Source organism: Ascaphus truei, chromosome 7, assembly GCF_040206685.1.
Source record: "Ascaphus truei isolate aAscTru1 chromosome 7, aAscTru1.hap1, whole genome shotgun sequence".
Lineage (NCBI taxonomy): Eukaryota > Metazoa > Chordata > Amphibia > Anura > Ascaphidae > Ascaphus > Ascaphus truei.
This window is the reverse complement of record NC_134489.1, coordinates 111634797-111661667: the sequence shown is the minus strand read 5'-3', so window position 1 is coordinate 111661667 and position 26871 is coordinate 111634797. Positions and strand designations below refer to the sequence as shown.

Sequence of the window (26871 nt, the reverse complement as noted above, 5' to 3'; positions counted from 1 at the left end):
TGCCACACAGTAACACACCCTGCCACACAGTAACACACCCTGCCACACAGTAACACACCCTGCCACACAATAACACACCCTGCCATAACAGTAACACACCCTGCTACACAATAACACACCCTGCCACAACAGTAACACACACTGCCACACAATAATACACCCTGCCACAACAGTAACACACACTGCCACACAATAATACACCCTGCCACAACAGTAACACACACTGCCACACAATAATACACCCTGCCACACAGTAACACACCCTGCCACACAGTAACACACCCTGCCACACAATAACACACCCTGCCACACAATAACACACCCTGCCACACAATAACACACCCTGCCACACAATAACACACCCTGCCACACAATAACACACCCTGCCACACAATAACACACCCTGCCACACAATAACACACCCTGCCACACAATAACACACCCTGCCACACAATAACACACCCTGCCACACAATAACACACCCTGCCACACAATAACACACCCTGCCACACAATAACACACCCTGCCACACAATAACACACCCTGCCACACTATAACACACCCTGCCACACAATAACACACCCTGCCACACAATAACACACCCTGCCACACAATAACACACCCTGCCACACAGTAACACACCCTGCCACACAGTAACACACCCTGCCACACAGTAACACACCCTGCCACACAGTAACACACCCTGCCACAACAGTAACACACACTGCCACACAATAATACACCCTGCCACAACAGTAACACACACTGCCACACAGTAATACACCCTGACACACAGTAACACACCCTGCCACACAGTAACACACCCTGCCACACAGTAACACACCCTGCCACACAGTAACACACCCTGCCACACAGTAACACACCCTGCCACACAGTAACACACCCTGCCACACAGTAACACACCCTGCCACACAGTAACACACCCTGCCACACAATAACACACCCTGCCATAACAGTAACACACCCTGCCACACAATAATACACCCTGCCACACAGTAACACACACTGCCACACAATAACACCCCCTGCCACAACAGTAACACACCCTGCCACACAGTAACACACCCTGCCACACAGTAACACACCCTGCCACACAATAACACACCCTGCCATAACAGTAACACACCCTGCTACACAATAACACACCCTGCCACAACAGTATCACACACTGCCACACAATAATACACCCTGCCACAACAGTAACACACACTGCCACACAATAATATACCCTGCCACACAGTAACACACCCTGCCACACAGTAACACACCCTGCCACACAGTAACACACCCTGCCACACAATAACACACCCTGCCATAACAGTAACACACCCTGCTACACAATAACACACCCTGCCACAACAGTAACACACACTGCCACACAATAATACACCCTGCCACAACAGTAACACACCCTGCCACACAATAACACACCCTGCCACACAATAACACACCCTGCCACACAATAACACACCCTGCCACACAATAACACACCCTGCCACACAATAACACACCCTGCCACAACAGTAACACACCCTGCCACAACAGTAACACACACTGCCACACAATAACACACCCTGCCACAACAGTAACACACCCTGCCACACAATAATACACCCTGCCACACAGTAACACACCGTGCCACACAATAACACACACTGCCACACAATAACACACACTGCCACAACAGTAACACACACTGCCACACAGTAACACACACTGCCACACAGTAACACACCCTGCCACACAGTAACACACCCTGCCACACAGTAACACACCCTGCCACACAGTAACACACCCTGCCACACAGTAACACACACTGCCACAACAGTAACACACACTGCCACAACAGTAACACACCCTGCCACAACAGTAACACACCCTGCCACAACAGTAACACACCCTGCCACAACAGTAACACACCCTGCCACAACAGTAACACACACTGCCACACAATAATACACCCTGCCACACAGTAACACACCCTGCCACACAATAACACACCCTGCCACAACAGTAACACACGCTGCCACACAATAATACACCCTGCCACAACAGTAACACACCCTGCCACACAGTAACACACCCTGCCACACAGTAACACACCCTGCCACACAGTAACACACCCTGCCACACAGTAACACACCCTGCCACACAATAACACACCCTGCCATAACAGTAACACACCCTGCCACACAATAATACACCCTGCCACACAGTAACACACACTGCCACACAATAACACCCCCTGCCACAACAGTAACACACCCTGCCACACAGTAACACACCCTGCCACACAATAACACACCCTGCCATAACAGTAACACACCCTGCTACACAATAACACACCCTGCCACAACAGTAACACACACTGCCACACAATAATACACCCTGCCACAACAGTAACACACACTGCCACACAATAATATACCCTGCCACACAGTAACACACCCTGCCACACAGTAACACACCCTGCCACACAATAACACACCCTGCCACACAATAACACACCCTGCCACACAATAACACACCCTGCCACACAATAACACACCCTGCCACACAATAACACACCCTGCCACACAATAACACACCCTGCCACACAATAACACACCCTGCCACACAATAACACACCCTGCCACACAATAACACACCCTGCCACACAATAACACACCCTGCCACACAATAACACACCCTGCCACACAATAACACACCCTGCCACACAATAACACACCCTGCCATAACCGTAACACACCCTGCCACACAATAACACACCCTGCCACACAATAACACACCCTGCCACACAATAACACACCCTGCCACACAATAACACACCCTGCCACACAATAACACACCCTGCCATAACCGTAACACACCCTGCCATAACCGTAACACACCCTGCCATAACCGTAACACACCCTGCCATAACCGTAACACACCCTGCCATAACCGTAACACACCCTGCCATAACCGTAACACACCCTGCCATAACCGTAACACACCCTGCCATAACCGTAACACACCCTGCCATAACAGTAACACACACTGCCACACAATAATACACCCTCCTACACAGTAACACACCCTGCCATAACAGTAACACACCCTGCCACACAGTAACACACCCTGCCACACAATAACACACCCTGCCACACAGTAACACACCCTGCCACACAATGACACACCCTGCCATAACAGTAACACACACTGCCACACAATAACACACCCTGCCACACAATAACACACCCTGCCACACAGTAACACACCCTGCCACACAATAACACACCCTGCCACACAGTAACACACCCTGCCACACAATGACACACCCTGCCACACAATGACACACCCTGCCATAACAGTAACACACCCTGCCACACAGTAACACACCCTGCCACACAGTAACACACCCTGCCACACAGTAACACACCCTGCCACACAGTAACACACCCTGCCACACAGTAACACACCCTGCCACACAGTAACACACCCTGCCATAACAGTAACACACCCTGCCACACAATAATACACCCTGCCACACAGTAACACACACTGCCACACAATAACACCCCCTGCCACAACAGTAACACACCCTGCCACACAGTAACACACCCTGCCACACAGTAACACACCCTGCCACACAGTAACACACCCTGCCACACAGTAACACACCCTGCCATAACAGTAACACACCCTGCTACACAATAACACACCCTGCCACAACAGTAACACACACTGCCACACAATAATACACCCTGCCACAACAGTAACACACACTGCCACACAATTATACACCCTGCCACACAGTAACACACCCTGCCACACAGTAACACACCCTGCCATACAATAACACACCCTGCCACACAATAACACACCCTGCCACACAATAACACACCCTGCCACACAATAACACACCCTGCCACACAATAACACACCCTGCCACACAATAACACACCCTGCCACACAATAACACACCCTGCCACACAATAACACACCCTGCCACACAATAACACACCCTGCCACACAATAACACACCCTGCCACACAATAACACACCCTGCCACACAATAACACACCCTGCCACACAATAACACACCCTGCCACACAATAACACACCCTGCCACACAATAACACACCCTGCCACACAATAACACACCCTGCCATACAGTAACACACCCTGCCACACAGTAACACACCCTGCCACACAGTAACACACCCTGCCACACAATAACACACCCTGCCACAACAGTAACACACACTGCCACACAATAATATACCCTGCCACAACAGTAACACACACTGCCACACAATAATACACCCTGCCACACAGTAACACACCCTGCCACACAGTAACACACCCTGCCACACAATAACACACCCTGCCACAACAGTAACACACACTGCCACACAATAATACACCCTGCCACAACAGTAACACACACTGCCACACAATAATACACCCTGCCACACAGTAACACACCCTGCCACACAGTAACACACCCTGCCACACAATAACACACCCTGCCACAACAGTAACACACACTGCCACACAATAATACACCCTGCCACAACAGTAACACACACTGCCACACAATAATACACCCTGCCACACAATAACACACCCTGCCACAACAGTAACACACACTGCCACACAATAATACACCCTGCCACACAGTAACACACCCTGCCACACAATAACACACCCTGCCACAACAGTAACACACCCTGCCACAACAGTAACACACACTGCCACACAATAACACACCCTGCCACAACAGTAACACACCCTGCCACACAATAATACACCCTGCCACACAGTAACACACCCTGCCACACAGTAACACACCCTGCCACACAATAACACACCCTGCCACAACAGTAACACACACTGCCACACAATAATACACCCTGCCACAACAGTAACACACACTGCCACACAATAATACACCCTGCCACACAGTAACACACCCTGCCACACAATAACACACCCTGCCACACAATAACACACCCTGCCACAACAGTAACACACCCTGCCACAACAGTAACACACACTGCCACACAATAACACACCCTGCCACAACAGTAACACACCCTGCCACACAATAATACACCCTGCCACACAGTAACACACCCTGCCACACAATAACACACACTGCCACACAATAACACACCCTGCCACAACAGTAACACACACACTGCCACAACAGTAACACACACTGCCACACAGTAACACACACTGCCACACAGTAACACACACTGCCACACAGTAACACACCCTGCCACACAGTAACACACCCTGCCACACAGTTACACACCCTGCCACAACAGTAACACACACTGCCACACAATAATATACCCTGCCACACAGTAACACACCCTGCCACACAGTAACACACCCTGCCACACAATAACACACCCTGCCACACAATAACACACCCTGCCACACAATAACACACCCTGCCACACAATAACACACCCTGCCACACAATAACACACCCTGCCACACAATAACACACCCTGCCACACAATAACACACCCTGCCACACAATAACACACCCTGCCACACAATAACACACCCTGCCACACAATAACACACCCTGCCACACAATAACACACCCTGCCACACAATAACACACCCTGCCACACAATAACACACCCTGCCACACAATAACACACCCTGCCACACAATAACACACCCTGCCACACAATAACACACCCTGCCACACAATAACACACCCTGCCATAACCGTAACACACCCTGCCACACAATAACACACCCTGCCACACAATAACACACCCTGCCACACAATAGCACACCCTGCCACACAATAACACACCCTGCCATAACCGTAACACACCCTGCCATAACCGTAACACACCCTGCCATAACCGTAACACACCCTGCCATAACGTAACACACCCTGCCATAACCGTAACACACCCTGCCATAACCGTAACACACCCTGCCATAACCGTAACACACCCTGCCATAACCGTAACACACCCTGCCATAACCGTAACACACCCTGCCATAACCGTAACACACCCTGCCATAACAGTAACACACACTGCCACACAATAATACACCCTCCTACACAGTAACACACCCTGCCATAACAGTAACACACCCTGCCACACAGTAACACACCCTGCCACACAGTAACACACCCTGCCACACAGTAACACACCCTGCCACACAATGACACACCCTGCCATAACAGTAACACACACTGCCACACAATAACACACCCTGCCACACAATAACACACCCTGCCACACAATAACACACCCTGCCACACAATAACACACCCTGCCACACAGTAACACACCCTGCCACACAATAACACACCCTGCCACACAGTAACACACCCTGCCACACAATGACACACCCTGCCACACAATGACACACCCTGCCACAACAGTAACACACCCTGCCACACAATAATACACCCTGCCATAACAGTAACACACCCTGCCACACAGTAACACACCCTGCCACACAGTAACACACCCTGCCACACAGTAACACACCCTGCCACACAGTAACACACCCTGCCACACAGTAACACACCCTGCCACACAGTAACACACCCTGCCACACAGTAACACACCCTGCCATAACAGTAACACACCCTGCCACACAATAATACACCCTGCCACACAATAATACACCCTGCCACACAGTAACACACACTGCCACACAATAACACCCCCTGCCACAACAGTAACACACCCTGCCACACAGTAACACACCCTGCCACACAGTAACACACCCTGCCACACAGTAACACACCCTGCCACACAGTAACACACCCTGCCACACAGTAACACACCCTGCCATAACAGTAACACACCCTGCTACACAATAACACACCCTGCCACAACAGTAACACACACTGCCACACAATAATACACCCTGCCACAACAGTAACACACACTGCCACACAATTATACACCCTGCCACACAGTAACACACCCTGCCACACAGTAACACACCCTGCCATACAATAACACACCCTGCCACACAATAACACACCCTGCCACACAATAACACACCCTGCCACACAATAACACACCCTGCCACACAATAACACACCCTGCCACACAATAACACACCCTGCCACACAATAACACACCCTGCCACACAATAACACACCCTGCCACACAATAACACACCCTGCCACACAATAACACACCCTGCCACACAATAACACACCCTGCCACACAATAACACACCCTGCCACACAATAACACACCCTGCCATACAGTAACACACCCTGCCACACAGTAACACACCCTGCCACACAGTAACACACCCTGCCACACAATAACACACCCTGCCACAACAGTAACACACACTGCCACACAATAATACACCCTGCCACAACAGTAACACACACTGCCACACAATAATACACACTGCCACACAATAACACACCCTGCCACACAGTAACACACCCTGCCACACAGTAACACACCCTGCCACACAATAACACACCCTGCCACAACAGTAACACACACTGCCACACAATAATACACCCTGCCACAACAGTAACACACACTGCCACACAATAATACACCCTGCCACACAGTAACACACCCTGCCACACAGTAACACACCCTGCCACACAATAACACACCCTGCCACAACAGTAACACACACTGCCACACAATAATACACCCTGCCACAACAGTAACACACACTGCCACACAATAATACACCCTGCCACACAGTAACACACCCTGCCACACAGTAACACACCCTGCCACACAATAACACACCCTGCCACAACAGTAACACACACTGCCACACAATAATACACCCTGCCACAACAGTAACACACACTGCCACACAATAATACACCCTGCCACACAATAACACACCCTGCCACAACAGTAACACACACTGCCACACAATAATACACCCTGCCACACAGTAACACACCCTGCCACACAATAACACACCCTGCCACAACAGTAACACACCCTGCCACAACAGTAACACACACTGCCACACAATAACACACCCTGCCACAACAGTAACACACCCTGCCACACAATAATACACCCTGCCACACAATAATACACCCTGCCACACAGTAACACACCCTGCCACACAGTAACACACCCTGCCACACAATAACACACCCTGCCACACAGTAACACACACTGCCACACAATAATACACCCTGCCACAACAGTAACACACACACTGCCACAACAGTAACACACACTGCCACACAGTAACACACACTGCCACACAGTAACACACACTGCCACACAGTAACACACACTGCCACACAGTAACACACCCTTCCACACAGTAACACACCCTGCCACACAGTTACACACCCTGCCACAACAGTAACACACACTGCCACACAATAATATACCCTGCCACACAGTAACACACCCTGCCACACAGTAACACACCCTGCCACACAATAACACACCCTGCCACACAATAACACACCCTGCCACACAATAACACACCCTGCCACACAATAACACACCCTGCCACACAATAACACACCCTGCCACACAATAACACACCCTGCCACACAATAACACACCCTGCCACACAATAACACACCCTGCCACACAATAACACACCCTGCCACACAATAACACACCCTGCCACACAATAACACACCCTGCCACACAATAACACACCCTGCCACACAATAACACACCCTGCCACACACAAACACACCCTGCCACACAATAACACACCCTGCCACACAATAACACACCCTGCCATAACCGTAACACACCCTGCCACACAATAACACACCCTGCCACACAATAGCACACCCTGCCACACAATAACACACCCTGCCATAACCGTAACACACCCTGCCATAACCGTAACACACCCTGCCATAACCGTAACACACCCTGCCATAACCGTAACACACCCTGCCATAACCGTAACACACCCTGCCATAACCGTAACACACCCTGCCATAACCGTAACACACCCTGCCATAACCGTAACACACCCTGCCATAACAGTAACACACACTGCCACACAATAATACACCCTCCTACACAGTAACACACCCTGCCATAACAGTAACACACCCTGCCACACAGTAACACACCCTGCCACACAATAACACACCCTGCCACACAGTAACACACCCTGCCACACAATGACACACCCTGCCATAACAGTAACACACACTGCCACACAATAACACACCCTGCCACACAATAACACACCCTGCCACACAGTAACACACCCTGCCACACAATAACACACCCTGCCACACAGTAACACACCCTGCCACACAATGACACACCCTGCCACACAATGACACACCCTGCCACAACAGTAACACACCCTGCCACACAATAATACACCCTGCCATAACAGTAACACACCCTGCCACACAGTAACACACCCTGCCACACAGTAACACACCCTGCCACACAGTAACACACCCTGCCACACAGTAACACACCCTGCCACACAGTAACACACCCTGCCACACAGTAACACACCCTGCCATAACAGTAACACACCCTGCCACACAATAATACACCCTGCCACACAATAATACACCCTGCCACACAGTAACACACACTGCCACACAATAACACCCCCTGCCACAACAGTAACACACCCTGCCACACAGTAACACACCCTGCCACACAGTAACACACCCTGCCACACAGTAACACACCCTGCCACACAGTAACACACCCTGCCACACAGTAACACACCCTGCCATAACAGTAACACACCCTGCTACACAATAACACACCCTGCCACAACAGTAACACACACTGCCACACAATAATACACCCTGCCACAACAGTAACACACACTGCCACACAATTATACACCCTGCCACACAGTAACACACCCTGCCACACAGTAACACACCCTGCCATACAATAACACACCCTGCCACACAATAACACACCCTGCCACACAATAACACACCCTGCCACACAATAACACACCCTGCCACCCAATAACACACCCTGCCACACAATAACACACCCTGCCACACAATAACACACCCTGCCACACAATAACACACCCTGCCACACAATAACACACCCTGCCACACAATAACACACCCTGCCACACAATAACACATCCTGCCACACAATAACACACCCTGCCATACAGTAACACACCCTGCCACACAGTAACACACCCTGCCACACAGTAACACACCCTGCCACACAATAACACACCCTGCCACAACAGTAACACACACTGCCACACAATAATACACCCTGCCACAACAGTAACACACACTGCCACACAATAATACACCCTGCCACACAGTAACACACCCTGCCACACAGTAACACACCCTGCCACACAATAACACACCCTGCCACAACAGTAACACACACTGCCACACAATAATACACCCTGCCACAACAGTAACACACACTGCCACACAATAATACACCCTGCCACACAGTAACACACCCTGCCACACAGTAACACACCCTGCCACACAATAACACACCCTGCCACAACAGTAACACACACTGCCACACAATAATACACCCTGCCACAACAGTAACACACACTGCCACACAATAATACACCCTGCCACACAGTAACACACCCTGCCACACAGTAACACACCCTGCCACACAATAACACACCCTGCCACAACAGTAACACACACTGCCACACAATAATACACCCTGCCACAACAGTAACACACACTGCCACACAATAATACACCCTGCCACACAATAACACACCCTGCCACACACAGTAACACACACTGCCACACAATAATACACCCTGCCACACAGTAACACACCCTGCCACACAATAACACACCCTGCCACAACAGTAACACACCCTGCCACAACAGTAACACACACTGCCACACAATAACACACCCTGCCACAACAGTAACACACCCTGCCACACAATAATACACCCTGCCACACAATAATACACCCTGCCACACAGTAACACACCCTGCCACACAGTAACACACCCTGCCACACAATAACACACCCTGCCACAACAGTAACACACACTGCCACACAATAATACACCCTGCCACAACAGTAACACACACTGCCACACAATAATACACCCTGCCACACAGTAACACACCCTGCCACACAATAACACACCCTGCCACACAATAACACACCCTGCCACAACAGTAACACACCCTGCCACAACAGTAACACACACTGCCACACAATAACACACCCTGCCACAACAGTAACACACCCTGCCACACAATAATACACCCTGCCACACAGTAACACACCCTGCCACACAATAACACACACTGCCACACAATAACACACCCTGCCACAACAGTAACACACACACTGCCACAACAGTAACACACACTGCCACACAGTAACACACACTGCCACACAGTAACACACACTGCCACACAGTAACACACCCTGCCACACAGTAACACACCCTGCCACACAGTTACACACCCTGCCACAACAGTAACACACCCTGCCACAACAGTAACACACCCTGCCACAACAGTAACACACACTGCCACACAGTAACACACCCTGCCACACAGTAACACACCCTGCCACACAATAACACACCCTGCCACAACAGTAACACACGCTGCCACACAATAATACACCCTGCCACAACAGTAACACACTGCCACACAATAACACACCCTGCCACAACAGTAACACACCCTGCCACACAATAACACACCCTGCCACACAGTAACACACCCTGCCACACAATAACACACCCTGCCACAACAGTAACACACACTGCCACACAATAATACACCCTGCCACAACAGTAACACACACTGCCACACAATAATACACCCTGCCACAACAGTAACACACCCTGCCACACAATAACACACCCTGCCACAACAGTAACACACACTGCCACACAATAACACACACTGCCACACAATAACACACCCTGCCACACAATAACACACCCTGCCACAACAGTAACACACCCTGCCACACAGTAACACACCCTGCCACACAGTAACACACCCTGCCACACAGTAACACACCCTGCCACACAGTAACACACCCTGCCACACAGTAACACACCCTGCCACACAGTAACACACCCTGCCACACAGTAACACACCCTGCCACACAGTAACACACCCTGCCACACAATAACACACCCTGCCACACAATAACACACCCTGCCACACAATAACACACCCTGCCACACAATAACACACCCTGCCACACAATAACACACCCTGCCACACAATAACACACCCTGCCACACAATAACACACCCTGCCACACAATAACACACCCTGCCACACAATAACACACCCTGCCACACAATAACACACCCTGCCACACAATAACACACCCTGCCACACAATAACACACCCTGCCACACAATAACACACCCTGCCACACAATAACACACCCTGCCACACAATAACACACCCTGCCACACAATAACACACCCTGCCACACAATAACACCCCCTGCCACACAATAACACCCCCTGCCACACAGTTACACACACTGCCACACAGTTACACACCCTGCCATAACAGTAACACACCCTGCCACACAATAATACACCCTGCCACACAGTAACACACCCTGCCACACAATAATACACCCTGCCACACAGTAACACACCCTGCCATAACAGTAACACACACTGCCACACAATAACACACCCTGCCATAACAGTAACACACCCTGCCACACAATAATACACCCTGCCACACAGTAACACACCCTGCCATAACAGTAACACACACTGCCACACAATAATACACCCTGCTACACAGTAACACACCCTGCCACACAATAACACACCATGCCATAACAGTAACACACACTGCCACACAATAATACACCCTGCCATAACATTAACACACACTGCCACACAATAACACACCCTGCCACACAGTAACACACCCTGCTACACAATAATACACCCTGCCACACAGTAACACACACTGCCACACAATAATACACCCTGCCATAACAGTAACACACACTGCCACACAATAACACACCCTGCCACACAGTAACACACCCTGCTACACAATAATACACCCTGCCACACAGTAACACACCCTGCCATAACAGTAACACACACTGCCACACAATGACACAGTAACACACCCTGCCACACAATTAACAAACCCTGCCACAACAGTAACACACACTGCCACAACAGTAACACACACTGCCACACAATAATACACCCTGCCACACAGTAACACACCCTGCCACACAGTAACACACCCTGCCACACAATAACACACCCTGCCACACAATAATACACCCTGCCACACAGTAACACACCCTGCCACAACAGTAACACACACTGCCACACAATAACACACCCTGCCACACAGTAACACACCCTGCCACACAATAACACACCCTGCACAACAGTAACACACAGCCACACAGTAACACACCCTATCACACAGTAACACACCCTATCACACAGTAACACACCCTGCCACACAGTAACACACCCTGCCACACAGTAACACACACTGCCACACAGTAACACACCCTGCCACACAGTAACACACCCTGCCACACAATAACACACCCTGCCACAACAGTAACACACCCTGCCACACAATAATACACCCTGCCACACAATAACACACCCTGCCACACAATAACACACCCTGCCACACAATAACACACCCTGCCACACAATAACACACCCTGCCACAACAGTAACACACACTGCCACACAATAACACACCCTGCCATAACAGTAACACACCCTGCCACACAATAACACACCCTGCCACACAGTAACACACCCTGCCACACAGTAACACACCCTGCCACACAATAACACACCCTGCCACACAATAACACACCCTGCCACAACAGTAACACACCCTGCCACAACAGTAACACACCCTGCCACACAGTAACACACCCTGCCACACAGTAACACACCCTGCCACACAGTAACACACCCTGCCACACAGTAACACACCCTGCCACACAGTAACACACCCTGCCACACAGTAACACACCCTGCCACACAGTAACACACCCTGCCACACAGTAACACACCCTGCCACACAATAACACACCCTGCCAAACAATAACACACCCTGCCACACAATAACACACCCTGCCACACAATAACACACCCTGCCACACAATAACACACCCTGCCACACAATAACACACCCTGCCACACAATAACACACCCTGCCACACAATAACACACCCTGCCACACAATAACACACCCTGCCACACAATAACACACCCTGCCACACAATAACACACCCTGCCACACAATAACACACCCTGCCACACAATAACACACCCTGCCACACAATAACACACCCTGCCACACAATAACACACCCTGCCACACAATAACACACCCTGCCACACAGTAACACACCCTGCCACACAGTAACACACCCTGCCACACAGTAACACACCCTGCCACACAGTAACACACCCTGCCACACAGTAACACACCCTGCCACACAGTAACACACCCTGCCACACAGTAACACACCCTGCCACACAGTAACACACCCTGCCACACAGTAACACACCCTGCCACACAGTAACACACCCTGCCACACAGTAACACACCCTGCCACACAGTAACACACCCTGCCACACAGTAACACACCCTGCCACACAGTAACACACCCTGCCACACAGTAACACACCCTGCCACACAGTAACACACCCTGCCACACAGTAACACACCCTGCCACACAGTAACACACCCTGCCACACAGTAACACACCCTGCCACACAGTAACACACCCTGCCACACAGTAACACACACTGCCACACAGTAACACACACTGCCATAACAGTAACACACACTGCCATAACAGTAACACACCCTGCCACACAATGACACACCCTGCCATAACAGTAACACACACTGCCACACAGTAACACACCGTGTCACACAATAACACACCCTGCCACACAGTAACACACCGTGTCACACAGTAACACACCGTGTCACACAATAACACACCCTGCCACACAATAATACACCCTGCCACACAATAACACACCCTGCCACACAGTAACACACCCTGCCATAACAGTAAAACACCCTGCCACACAATAACACACCCTGCCACACAGTAACACACCCTGCCATAACAGTAACACACCCTGCCATAACAGTAACACACCCTGCCACACAGTAACACACCCTGCCACACAGTAACACACCCTGCCACACAGTAACACACCCTGCCACACAGTAACACACCCTGCCACACAGTAACACACCCTGCCACACAGTAACACACCCTGCCACACAGTAACACACCCTGCCACACAGTAACACACCCTGCCACACAGTAACACACCCTGCCACACAGTAACACACCCTGCCACACAGTAACACACCCTGCCACACAGTAACACACCCTGCCACACAGTAACACACCCTGCCACACAGTAACACACCCTGCCACACAGTAACACACCCTGCCACACAGTAACACACCCTGCCACACAGTAACACACCCTGCCACACAGTAACACACCCTGCCACACAATAACACACCCTGCCACACAATAACACACCCTGCCACACAATAACACACCCTGCCACACAATAACACACCCTGCCACACAATAACACACCCTGCCACACAATAACACACCCTGCCACACAATAACACACCCTGCCACACAATAACACACCCTGCCATAACAGTAACACACACTGCCACACAATAATACACCCTGCTACACAGTAACACACCCTGCCACACAATAACACACCCTGCCATAACAGTAACACACACTGCCACACAATAATACACCCTGCTACACAGTAACACACCCTGCCACACAATAACACACCCTGCCATAACAGTAACACACCCTGCCACACAATGACAGTAACACACCCTGACCCAGCAACACACCCTGCCACACAATGACCCAGTAACACACCCTGGCACACAATGACACAGTAACACACCCTGCCACACAATGACACAGTAACACACCCTGCAACACAATGACACAGTAACACACCCTGCCACACAATGACACAGTAACACACCCTGACACAGTAACACACCCTGCCACACAATGACACAGTAACACACCCTGCCGCACAATGACACAGTCACACACCCTGCCGCACAATGACAGTCACACACCCTGCCGCACAATGACAGTCACACACCCTGCCGCACAATGACAGTCACACACCCTGCCGCACAATGACAGTCACACACCCTGCCGCACAATGACAGTCACACACCCTGCCGCACAATGACAGTCACACCCTGCCGCACAATGACAGTCACACACCCTGCCGCACAATGACACAGTCACACACCCTGCCGCACAATGACACAACCCCTCTCAATAATATATCCTGCCACACAATAACAAACTGTAACACAACCACTCACAATAACTTAAAGCATGACACAAGAATACACCCTGCCACAGAAACCATGACACACTAATGCACCCTGCCAGACAACAGCCACTTCACATCCTGCCACACAATAAAACAAACTAACATAATTGTACACCCTGCCACACAAATTATAGCACAACTACTCACAATAATACACTCTGGTGCAGAATAACAACACATCAGTGCACCGTGCACAACAGATCCTAGTGCTGTACTTAGCCTAGGTCCCCAGTGGCTGCGACGGCGTGCGAGGCCCACACAAGGTATGACCCTCTATGGGACCGGCTCCAGTAGCTGCCTGCGCGCCCCGGCACAATGCGCCATGTGCAACCACATGTTTGTAAAGTCATGGATCTTTTCTTGTATCGAAGGAGCTTTGGCCACGGCAGCGGTTCAGCCAATGAGGGCAAAGCAGCTGCATGATGACTTTGCTCACAATTCATCACTTTCCATCACTGCGTTTACAGATTGTTACTAAACCCCACACTCTGGTGTGCTTGGTAGGCGAGTGTCACGTACACACGTGTCTGGGCTGCTTATTTACACATGGATTTCCCTCTTGTTGTTGCCCAGATGACCGAGGAAAATTGTTTACTAAAAAAACTCGAAATTGGCGTTTCTGAGGCGGAAAAACGGACTGGAAAAAATGCTGTGAATATGCAAGAAACGTACACGGCGTACCTGATAGAGAGCAGGTGAGGGGGATGGGAAACGTACACGGCGTACCTGATAGAGAGCGGGTGGCAGGAAACGTACACGGCGTACCTGATAGAGAGCGGGTGAGGGTGACGGGAAACGTACACGGCGTACCTGATAGAGAGCGTGTGACGGGAAACGTACACGGCGTACCTGATAGAGAGCGGGTGAGGGTGACGGGAAACGTACACGGCGTACCTGATAGAGAGCGGGTGACGGGAAACGTACACGGCTTCCCTGATAGAGAGCGGGTGGCAGGAAATGTACACGGCGTACCTGATAGAGAGCGGGTGACGGGAAACGTACACGGCGTGCCTGATAGAGAGCGGGTGAGGGTGACGGGAAACGTACACGGCGTACCTGATAGAGAGCAGGTGGCAGGAAACGTACACGGCGTACCTGATAGAGAGCGGGTGAGGGTGACGGGAAACGTACACGGCGTACCTGATAGAGAGCGGGTGAGGGTGACGGGAAACGTACACGGCGTACCTGATAGAGAGCAGGTGGCAGGAAACGTACACGGCGTACCTGATAGAGAGCGGGTGAGGGTGACGGGAAACGTACACGGCGTACCTGATAGAGAGCGGGTGAGGGTGACGGGAAACGTACACGGCGTACCTGATAGAGAGCAGGTGGCAGGAAACGTACACGGCGTACCTGATAGAGAGCGGGTGACGGGAAACGTACACGGCGTACCTGATAGAGAGCGGGTGACGGGAAACGTACACGGCGTACCTGATAGAGAGCGGGTGACGGGAAACGTACACGGCGTACCTGATAGAGAGCGGGTGACGGGAAACGAACACGGCGTACCTGATAGAGAGCGGGTGAGGGTGACGGGAAACGTACACGGCGTACCTGATAGAGAGCGGGTGACGGGAAACGTACACGGCGTACCTGATAGAGAGCGGATGGCAGGAAACGTACACGGCGTACCTGATAGAGAGCGGGTGACGGGAAACGTACACGGCGTACCTGATAGAGAGCGGGGGATGGGAAACGTACACGGCGTACCTGATAGAGAGCGGGTGACGGGAAACGAACACGGCGTACCTGATAGAGAGCGGGTGACGGGAAACGTACACGGCGTACCTGATAGAGAGCGGGTGACGGGAAACGTACACGGCGTACCTGATAGAGAGCGGGTGACGGGAAACGTACACGGCGTACCTGATAGAGAGCGGGTGACGGGAAACGAACACGGCGTACCTGATAGAGAGCGGGTGACGGGAAACGTACACGGCGTACCTGATAGAGAGCGGGTGAGGGTGACGGGAAACGTACACGGCGTACCTGATAGAGAGCGGATGGCAGGAAACGTACACGGCGTACCTGATAGAGAGCGGGTGAGGGTGACGGGAAACGTACACGGCGTACCTGATAGAGAGCGGGTGACGGGAAACGTACACGGCGTACCTGATAGAGAGCAGGTGAGGGGGATGGGAAACGTACACGGCGTACCTGATAGAGAGCGGGTGGCAGGAAACGTACACGGCGTACCTGATAGAGAGCGGGTGACGGGAAACGTACACGGCGTACCTGATAGAGAGCGGATGGCAGGAAACGTACACGGCGTACCTGATAGAGAGCGGGTGAGGATGACGGGAAACGTACACGGCGTACCTGATAGAGAGCGGGTGGCAGGAAACGTACACGGCGTACCTGATAGAGAGCGGGTGACAGGAAACGTACACGGCGTACCTGATAGAGAGCGGGTGACGGGAAACGTACACGGCGTACCTGATAGAGAGCGGGGGATGGGAAACGTACACGGCGTACCTGATAGAGAGCGGGGGATGGGAAACGTACACGGCGTACCTGATAGAGAGCGGGGGATGGGAAACGTACACGGCGTACCTGATAGAGAGCGGGTGAGGGGGATGGGAAACGTACACGGCGTACCTGATAGAGAGCGGGTGAGGGTGACGGGAAACGTACACGGCGTACCTGATAGAGAGCGGGGGATGGGAAACGTACACGGCGTACCTGATAGAGAGCGGGGGATGGGAAACGTACACGGCGTACCTGATAGAGAGCGGGTGAGGGTGACGGGAAACGTACACGGCGTACCTGATAGAGAGCGGGTGAGGGGAAACGTACACGGCGTACCTGATAGAGAGCGGGTGACGGGAAACGTACACGGCGTACCTGATAGAGATCGGGTGGCAGGAAACGTACACGGCGTACCTGATAGAGAGCGGGTGAGGGTGACGGGAAACGTACACGGCGTACCTGATAGAGAGCGGGTGGCAGGAAACGTACACGGCGTACCTGATAGAGAGCGGATGGCAGGAAACGTACACGGCGTACCTGATAGAGAGCGGGTGGCAGGAAACGTACACGGCGTACCTGATAGAGAGCGGGTGACGGGAAACGTACACGGCGTACCTGATAGAGAGCGGGTGAGGATGACGGGAAACGTACACGGCGTACCTGATAGAGAGCGGGTGAGGGTGACGGGAAACGTACACGGCGTACCTGATAGAGAGCGGGTGGCAGGAAACGTACACGACGTACCTAATAGAGAGCAGGTGAGGGTGACGGGAAACGTACACGGCGTACCTGATAGAGAGCGGGTGAGGGTGACGGGAAACGTACACGGCGTACCTGATAGAGAGCGGGTGATGGGAAACATACACGGCGTACCTGATAGAGAGCGGGTGGCAGGAAACGTACACGGCGTACCTGATAGAGAGCGGGTGGCAGGAAACGTACACGGCGTACCTGATAGAGAGCGGGTGGCAGGAAACGTACACGGCGTACCTGATAGAGAGCGGGTGAGGGTGACGGGAAACGTACACGGCGTACCTGATAGAGAGCGGGTGAGGGTGACGGGAAACGTACACGGCGTACCTGATTGAGAGCGGGTGAGGGTGACAGGAAACGTACACGGCGTACCTGATAGAGAGCGGGTGAGGGTGACGGGAAACGTACACGGCGTACCTGATAGAGAGCGGGTGAGGGGGATGGGAAACGTACACGGCGTACCTGATAGAGAGCAGGTGGCAGGAAACGTACACGGCGTACCTGATAGAGAGCGGGTGAGGGTGACGGGAAACGTACACGGCGTACCTGATAGAGAGCGGGTGAGGGTGACGGGAAACGTACACGGCATACCTTATAGAGAGCGGGTGAGGGTGACGGGAAACGTACACGGCGTACCTGATAGAGAGCAGGTGGCAGGAAACGTACACGGCGTACCTGATAGAGAGCGGGTGGCAGGAAACGTACACGGCGTACCTGATAGAGAGCGGGTGGCAGGAAACGTACACGGCGTACCTGATAGAGAGCGGGTGGCAGGAAACGTACACGGCGTACCTGATAGAGAGCAGGTGAGGGGGATGGGAAACGTACACGGCGTACCTGATAGAGAGCGGGTGACGGGAAACGTACACGGCGTACCTGATAGAGAGCAGGTGAGGGGGATGGGAAACGTACACGGCGTACCTGATAGAGAGCGGGTGACGGGAAACGAACACGGCGTACCTGATAGAGAGAGGGTGGCAGGAAACGTACACGGCGTACCTGATAGAGAGCGGGTGAGGGTGACGGGAAACGTACACGGCGTACCTGATAGAGAGCGGGTGAGGGTGACGGGAAACGTACACGGCGTACCTGATAGAGAGCGGGTGAGGGTGACGGGAAACGTACACGGCGTACCTGATAGAGAGCGGGTGAGGGTGACAGGAAACGTACACGGCGTACCTGATAGAGAGCAGGTGAGGGTGACGGGAAACGTACACGGCGTACCTGATAGAGAGCGGGTGAGGGGGATGGGAAACGTACACGGCGTACCTGATAGAGAGCAGGTGGCAGGAAACGTACACGGCGTACCTGATAGAGAGCGGGTGAGGGTGACGGGAAACGTACACGGCGTACCTGATAGAGAGCGGGTGAGGGTGACGGGAAACGTACACGGCGTACCTGATAGAGAGCGGGTGAGGGTGACGGGAAACGTACACGGCGTACCTTATAGAGAGCGGGTGAGGGTGACGGGAAACGTACACGGCGTACCTGATAGAGAGCAGGTGGCAGGAAACGTACACGGCGTACCTGATAGAGAGCGGGTGGCAGGAAACGTACACGGCGTACCTGATAGAGAGCGGGTGACGGGAAACGTACACGGCGTACCTGATAGAGAGCAGGTGAGGGGGATGGGAAACGTACACGGCGTACCTGATAGAGAGCGGGTGACGGGAAACGAACACGGCGTACCTGATAGAGAGCGGGTGGCAGGAAACGTACACGGCGTACCTGATAGAGAGCGGGTGGCAGGAAACGTACACGGCGGCGTACCTGATAGAGAGCAGGTGAGGGTGACGGGAAACGTTCACGGCGTACCTGATAGAGAGCGGGTGGCAGGAAACATACACGGCGTACCTGATAGAGAGCGGGTGGCAGGAAACGTACACGGCGGCGTACCTGATAGAGAGCAGGTGAGGGTGACGGGAAACGTACACGGCGTACCTGATAGAGAGCGGGTGGCAGGAAACGTACACGGCGTACCTGATAGAGAGCGGGTGGCAGGAAACGTACACGGCGTACCTGATAGAGAGCGGGTGAGGGTGACGGGAAACGTACACGGCGTACCTGATAGAGAGCGGGTGAGGGTGACGGGAAACGTACACGGCGTACCTGATAGAGAGCGGGTGAGGGTGACAGGAAACGTACACGGCGTACCTGATAGAGAGCGGGTGAGGGTGACGGGAAACGTACACGGCGTACCTGATAGAGAGCAGGTGGCAGGAAACGTACACGACGTACCTAATAGAGAGCAGGTGAGGGTGACGGGAAACGTACACGGCGTACCTGATAGAGAGCGGGTGAGGGTGACGGGAAACGTACACGGCGTACCTGATAGAGAGCGGGTGATGGGAAACATACACGGCGTACCTGATAGAGAGCGGGTGGCAGGAAACGTACACGGCGTACCTGATAGAGAGCGGGTGGCAGGAAACGTACACGGCGTACCTGATAGAGAGCGGGTGGCAGGAAACGTACACGGCGTACCTGATAGAGAGCGGGTGAGGGTGACGGGAAACGTACACGGCGTACCTGATAGAGAGCGGGTGAGGGTGACGGGAAACGTACACGGCGTACCTGATAGAGAGCGGGTGAGGGTGACAGGAAACGTACACGGCGTACCTGATAGAGAGCGGGTGAGGGTGACGGGAAACGTACACGGCGTACCTGATAGAGAGCAGGTGGCAGGAAACGTACACGGCGTACCTGATAGAGAGCGGGTGAGGGTGACGGGAAACGTACACGGCGTACCTGATAGAGAGCGGGTGAGGGTGACGGGAAACGTACACGGCATACCTTATAGAGAGCGGGTGAGGGTGACGGGAAACGTACACGGCGTACCTGATAGAGAGCAGGTGGCAGGAAACGTACACGGCGTACCTGATAGAGAGCGGGTGGCAGGAAACGTACACGGCGTACCTGATAGAGAGCGGGTGGCAGGAAACGTACACGGCGTACCTGATAGAGAGCGGGTGGCAGGAAACGTACACGGCGTACCTGATAGAGAGCAGGTGAGGGGGATGGGAAACGTACACGGCGTACCTGATAGAGAGCGGGTGACGGGAAACGTACACGGCGTACCTGATAGAGAGCAGGTGAGGGGGATGGGAAACGTACACGGCGTACCTGATAGAGAGCGGGTGACGGGAAACGAACACGGCGTACCTGATAGAGAGCGGGTGGCAGGAAACGTACACGGCGTACCTGATAGAGAGCGGGTGAGGGTGACGGGAAACGTACACGGCGTACCTGATAGAGAGCGGGTGAGGGTGACGGGAAACGTACACGGCGTACCTGATAGAGAGCAGGTGGCAGGAAACGTACACGGCGGCGTACCTGATAGAGAGCAGGTGAGGGTGACGGGAAACGTACACGGCGTACCTGATAGAGAGCGGGTGGCAGGAAACGTACACGGCGTACCTGATAGAGAGCGGGTGGCAGGAAACGTACACGGCGTACCTGATAGAGAGCGGGTGAGGGTGACGGGAAACGTACACGGCGTACCTGATAGAGAGCGGGTGAGGGTGACGGGAAACGTACACGGCGTACCTGATAGAGAGCGGGTGAGGGTGACGGGAAACGTACACGGCGTACCTGATAGAGAGCGGGTGAGGGTGACGGGAAACGTACACGGCGTACCTGATAGAGAGCGGGTGAGGGTGACAGGAAACGTACACGGCGTACCTGATAGAGAGCAGGTGAGGGTGACGGGAAACGTACACGGCGTACCTGATAGAGAGCGGGTGAGGGGGATGGGAAACGTACACGGCGTACCTGATAGAGAGCAGGTGGCAGGAAACGTACACGGCGTACCTGATAGAGAGCGGGTGAGGGTGACGGGAAACGTACACGGCGTACCTGATAGAGAGCGGGTGAGGGTGACGGGAAACGTACACGGCGTACCTGATAGAGAGCGGGTGAGGGTGACGGGAAACGTACACGGCGTACCTTATAGAGAGCGGGTGAGGGTGACGGGAAACGTACACGGCGTACCTGATAGAGAGCAGGTGGCAGGAAACGTACACGGCGTACCTGATAGAGAGCGGGTGGCAGGAAACGTACACGGCGTACCTGATAGAGAGCGGGTGGCAGGAAACGTACACGGCGTACCTGATAGAGAGCGGGTGACGGGAAACGTACACGGCGTACCTGATAGAGAGCAGGTGAGGGGGATGGGAAACGTACACGGCGTACCTGATAGAGAGCGGGTGACGGGAAACGAACACGGCGTACCTGATAGAGAGCGGGTGGCAGGAAACGTACACGGCGTACCTGATAGAGAGCGGGTGGCAGGAAACGTACACGGCGGCGTACCTGATAGAGAGCAGGTGAGGGTGACGGGAAACGTACACGGCGTACCTGATAGAGAGCGGGTGGCAGGAAACGTACACGGCGTACCTGATAGAGAGCGGGTGGCAGGAAACGTACACGGCGGCGTACCTGATAGAGAGCAGGTGAGGGTGACGGGAAACGTACACGGCGTACCTGATAGAGAGCGGGTGGCAGGAAACGTACACGGCGTACCTGATAGAGAGCGGGTGGCAGGAAACGTACACGGCGTACCTGATAGAGAGCGGGTGAGGGTGACGGGAAACGTACACGGCGTACCTGATAGAGAGCGGGTGAGGGTGACGGGAAACGTACACGGCGTACCTGATAGAGAGCGGGTGAGGGTGACAGGAAACGTACACGGCGTACCTGATAGAGAGCGGGTGAGGGTGACGGGAAACGTACACGGCGTACCTGATAGAGAGCAGGTGGCAGGAAACGTACACGGCGTACCTGATAGAGAGCGGGGGATGGGAAACGTACACGGCGTACCTGATAGAGAGCAGGTGAGGGTGACGGGAAACGTACACGGCGTACCTGATAGAGAGCGGGTGAGGGTGACGGGAAACGTACACGGCGTACCTTATAGAGAGCGGGTGAGGGTGACGGGAAACGTACACGGCGTACCTGATAGAGAGCAGGTGGCAGGAAACGTACACGGCGTACCTGATAGAGAGCGGGTGACAGGAAACGTACACGGCGTACCTGATAGAGAGCGGGTGGCAGGAAACGTACACGGCGTACCTGATAGAGAGCGGGTGACGGGAAACGTACACGGCGTACCTGATAGAGAGCGGGTGAGGGGAAACGTACACGGCGTACCTGATAGAGAGCGGGTGGCAGGAAACGTACACGGCGTACCTGATAGAGAGCGGATGAGGGTGACGGGAAACGTACACGGCGTACCTGATAGAGAGCGGGTGAGGGTGACGGGAAACGTACACGGTGTACCTGATAGAGAGCGGGTGACGGGAAACGTACACGGCGTACCTGATAGAGAGCGGGTGACGGAAAACGTACACGGCGTACCTGATAGAGAGCGGGTGGCAGGAAACGTACACGGCGTACCTGATAGAGAGCGGATGAGGGTGACGGGAAACGTACACGGCGTACCTGATAGAGAGCGGGTGAGGGTGACGGGAAACGTACACGGCGTACCTGATAGAGAGCGGGTGGCAGGAAACGTACACGGCGTACCTGATAGAGAGCGGGGGATGGGAAACGTACACGGCGTACCTGATAGAGAGCGGGGGATGGGAAACGTACACGGCGTACCTGATAGAGAGCGGGTGAGGGTGACGGGAAACGTACACGGCGTACCTGATAGAGAGCGGGTGGCAGGAAACGTACACGGCGTACCTGATAGAGAGCGGGTGAGGGTGACGGGAAACGTACACGGCGTACCTGATAGAGAGCGGGTGAGGGTGACGGGAAACGTACACGGCGTACCTGATAGAGAGCGGGTGAGGGTGACAGGAAACGTACACGGCGTACCTGATAGAGAGCGGGTGAGGGTGACGGGAAACGTACACGGCGTACCTGATAGAGAGCGGGTGAGGGGGATGGGAAACGTACACGGCGTACCTGATAGAGAGCAGGTGGCAGGAAACGTACACGGCGTACCTGATAGAGAGCGGGTGAGGGTGACGGGAAACGTACACGGCGTACCTGATAGAGAGCGGGTGAGGGTGACGGGAAACGTACACGGCGTACCTGATAGAGAGCAGGTGGCAGGAAACGTACACGGCGTACCTGATAGAGAGCGGGTGACGGGAAACGTACACGGCGTACCTGATAGAGAGCAGGTGAGGGTGACGGGAAACGTACACGGCGTACCTGATAGAGAGCGGGTGAGGGTGACGGGAAACGTACACGGCGTACCTGATAGAGAGCAGGTGGCAGGAAACGTACACGGCGTACCTGATAGAGAGCGGGTGACAGGAAACGTACACGGTGTACCTGATAGAGAGCGGGTGACGGAAAACGTACACGGCGTACCTGATAGAGAGCGGGTGGCAGGAAACGTACACGGCGTACCTGATAGAGAGCGGATGAGGGTGACGGGAAACGTACACGGCGTACCTGATAGAGAGCGGGGGATGGGAAACGTACACGGCGTACCTGATAGAGAGCGGGGGATGGGAAACGTACACGGCGTACCTGATAGAGAGCGGGTGAGGGTGACGGGAAACGTACACGGCGTACCTGATAGAGAGCGGGTGACGGGAAACGTACACGGCGTACCTGATAGAGAGCGGGTGAGGGTGACGGGAAACGTACACGGCGTACCTGATAGAGAGCGGGTGAGGATGACGGGAAACGTACACGGCGTACCTGATAAATGAACAGGTTACTGTGAGGGTTCATTGCTTACGTTCCACACAAACACATTGTCTGTACAAGTCAACTTTGAAGTGGAGACGTGGCTGATAATGCCACGGAAGTCGGAAGTGGAGGGAGGGGCTTTAAGGGTTTGCTGTCTGCATTGCTACAACGTTACATTCAGTCCGGGTTTGTCTCATTTTAGGTCGCTCGAGGCTCAGACGGAGGGGCAGAATTCTCCCCTGGACACTCTCTGGAGGCGATACAGCGAGTTTGAGTTACTCCGAAACTATCTCTCTGTCAATTATCCCTTTGTGGTTGTGCCTCCTTTGCCAGAAAAAAGGGTGAGTTACCCAAGAATGGGTGCGTGGATTCATACAGTGTCCCATCTTCAAACCTTGGGTCCAGTCACTCGAGGGACAAAGTGATCTCTATCCATCTCTATCTATAATCTATCTATAATCTATCTATAATCTATCTATAGTCTCCTGTATCACTCACACACACACACACACACACACACACACACACACACACACACACACACACACACACACACACACACACACACACACACCATCT

At 53.2% G+C, this 26871-nt stretch overlaps 1 protein-coding gene across 3 annotated transcripts in view; it reads left to right on the top strand.

The window, feature by feature from the left end:
- Positions 1–26871, top strand: part of SNX4 (sorting nexin 4) — a 70207-nt gene that overhangs the window by 9461 nt on the left and 33875 nt on the right. For all 3 annotated transcript variants that reach the window (XM_075609909.1, XM_075609908.1, XM_075609907.1), the window contains exons 2-3: positions 16993–17114; positions 26495–26633. In XM_075609909.1, coding sequence (XP_075466024.1) covers positions 16993–17114; positions 26495–26633 — 261 coding nt within the window. The remainder of the gene's footprint in view (positions 1–16992; positions 17115–26494; positions 26634–26871) is intronic.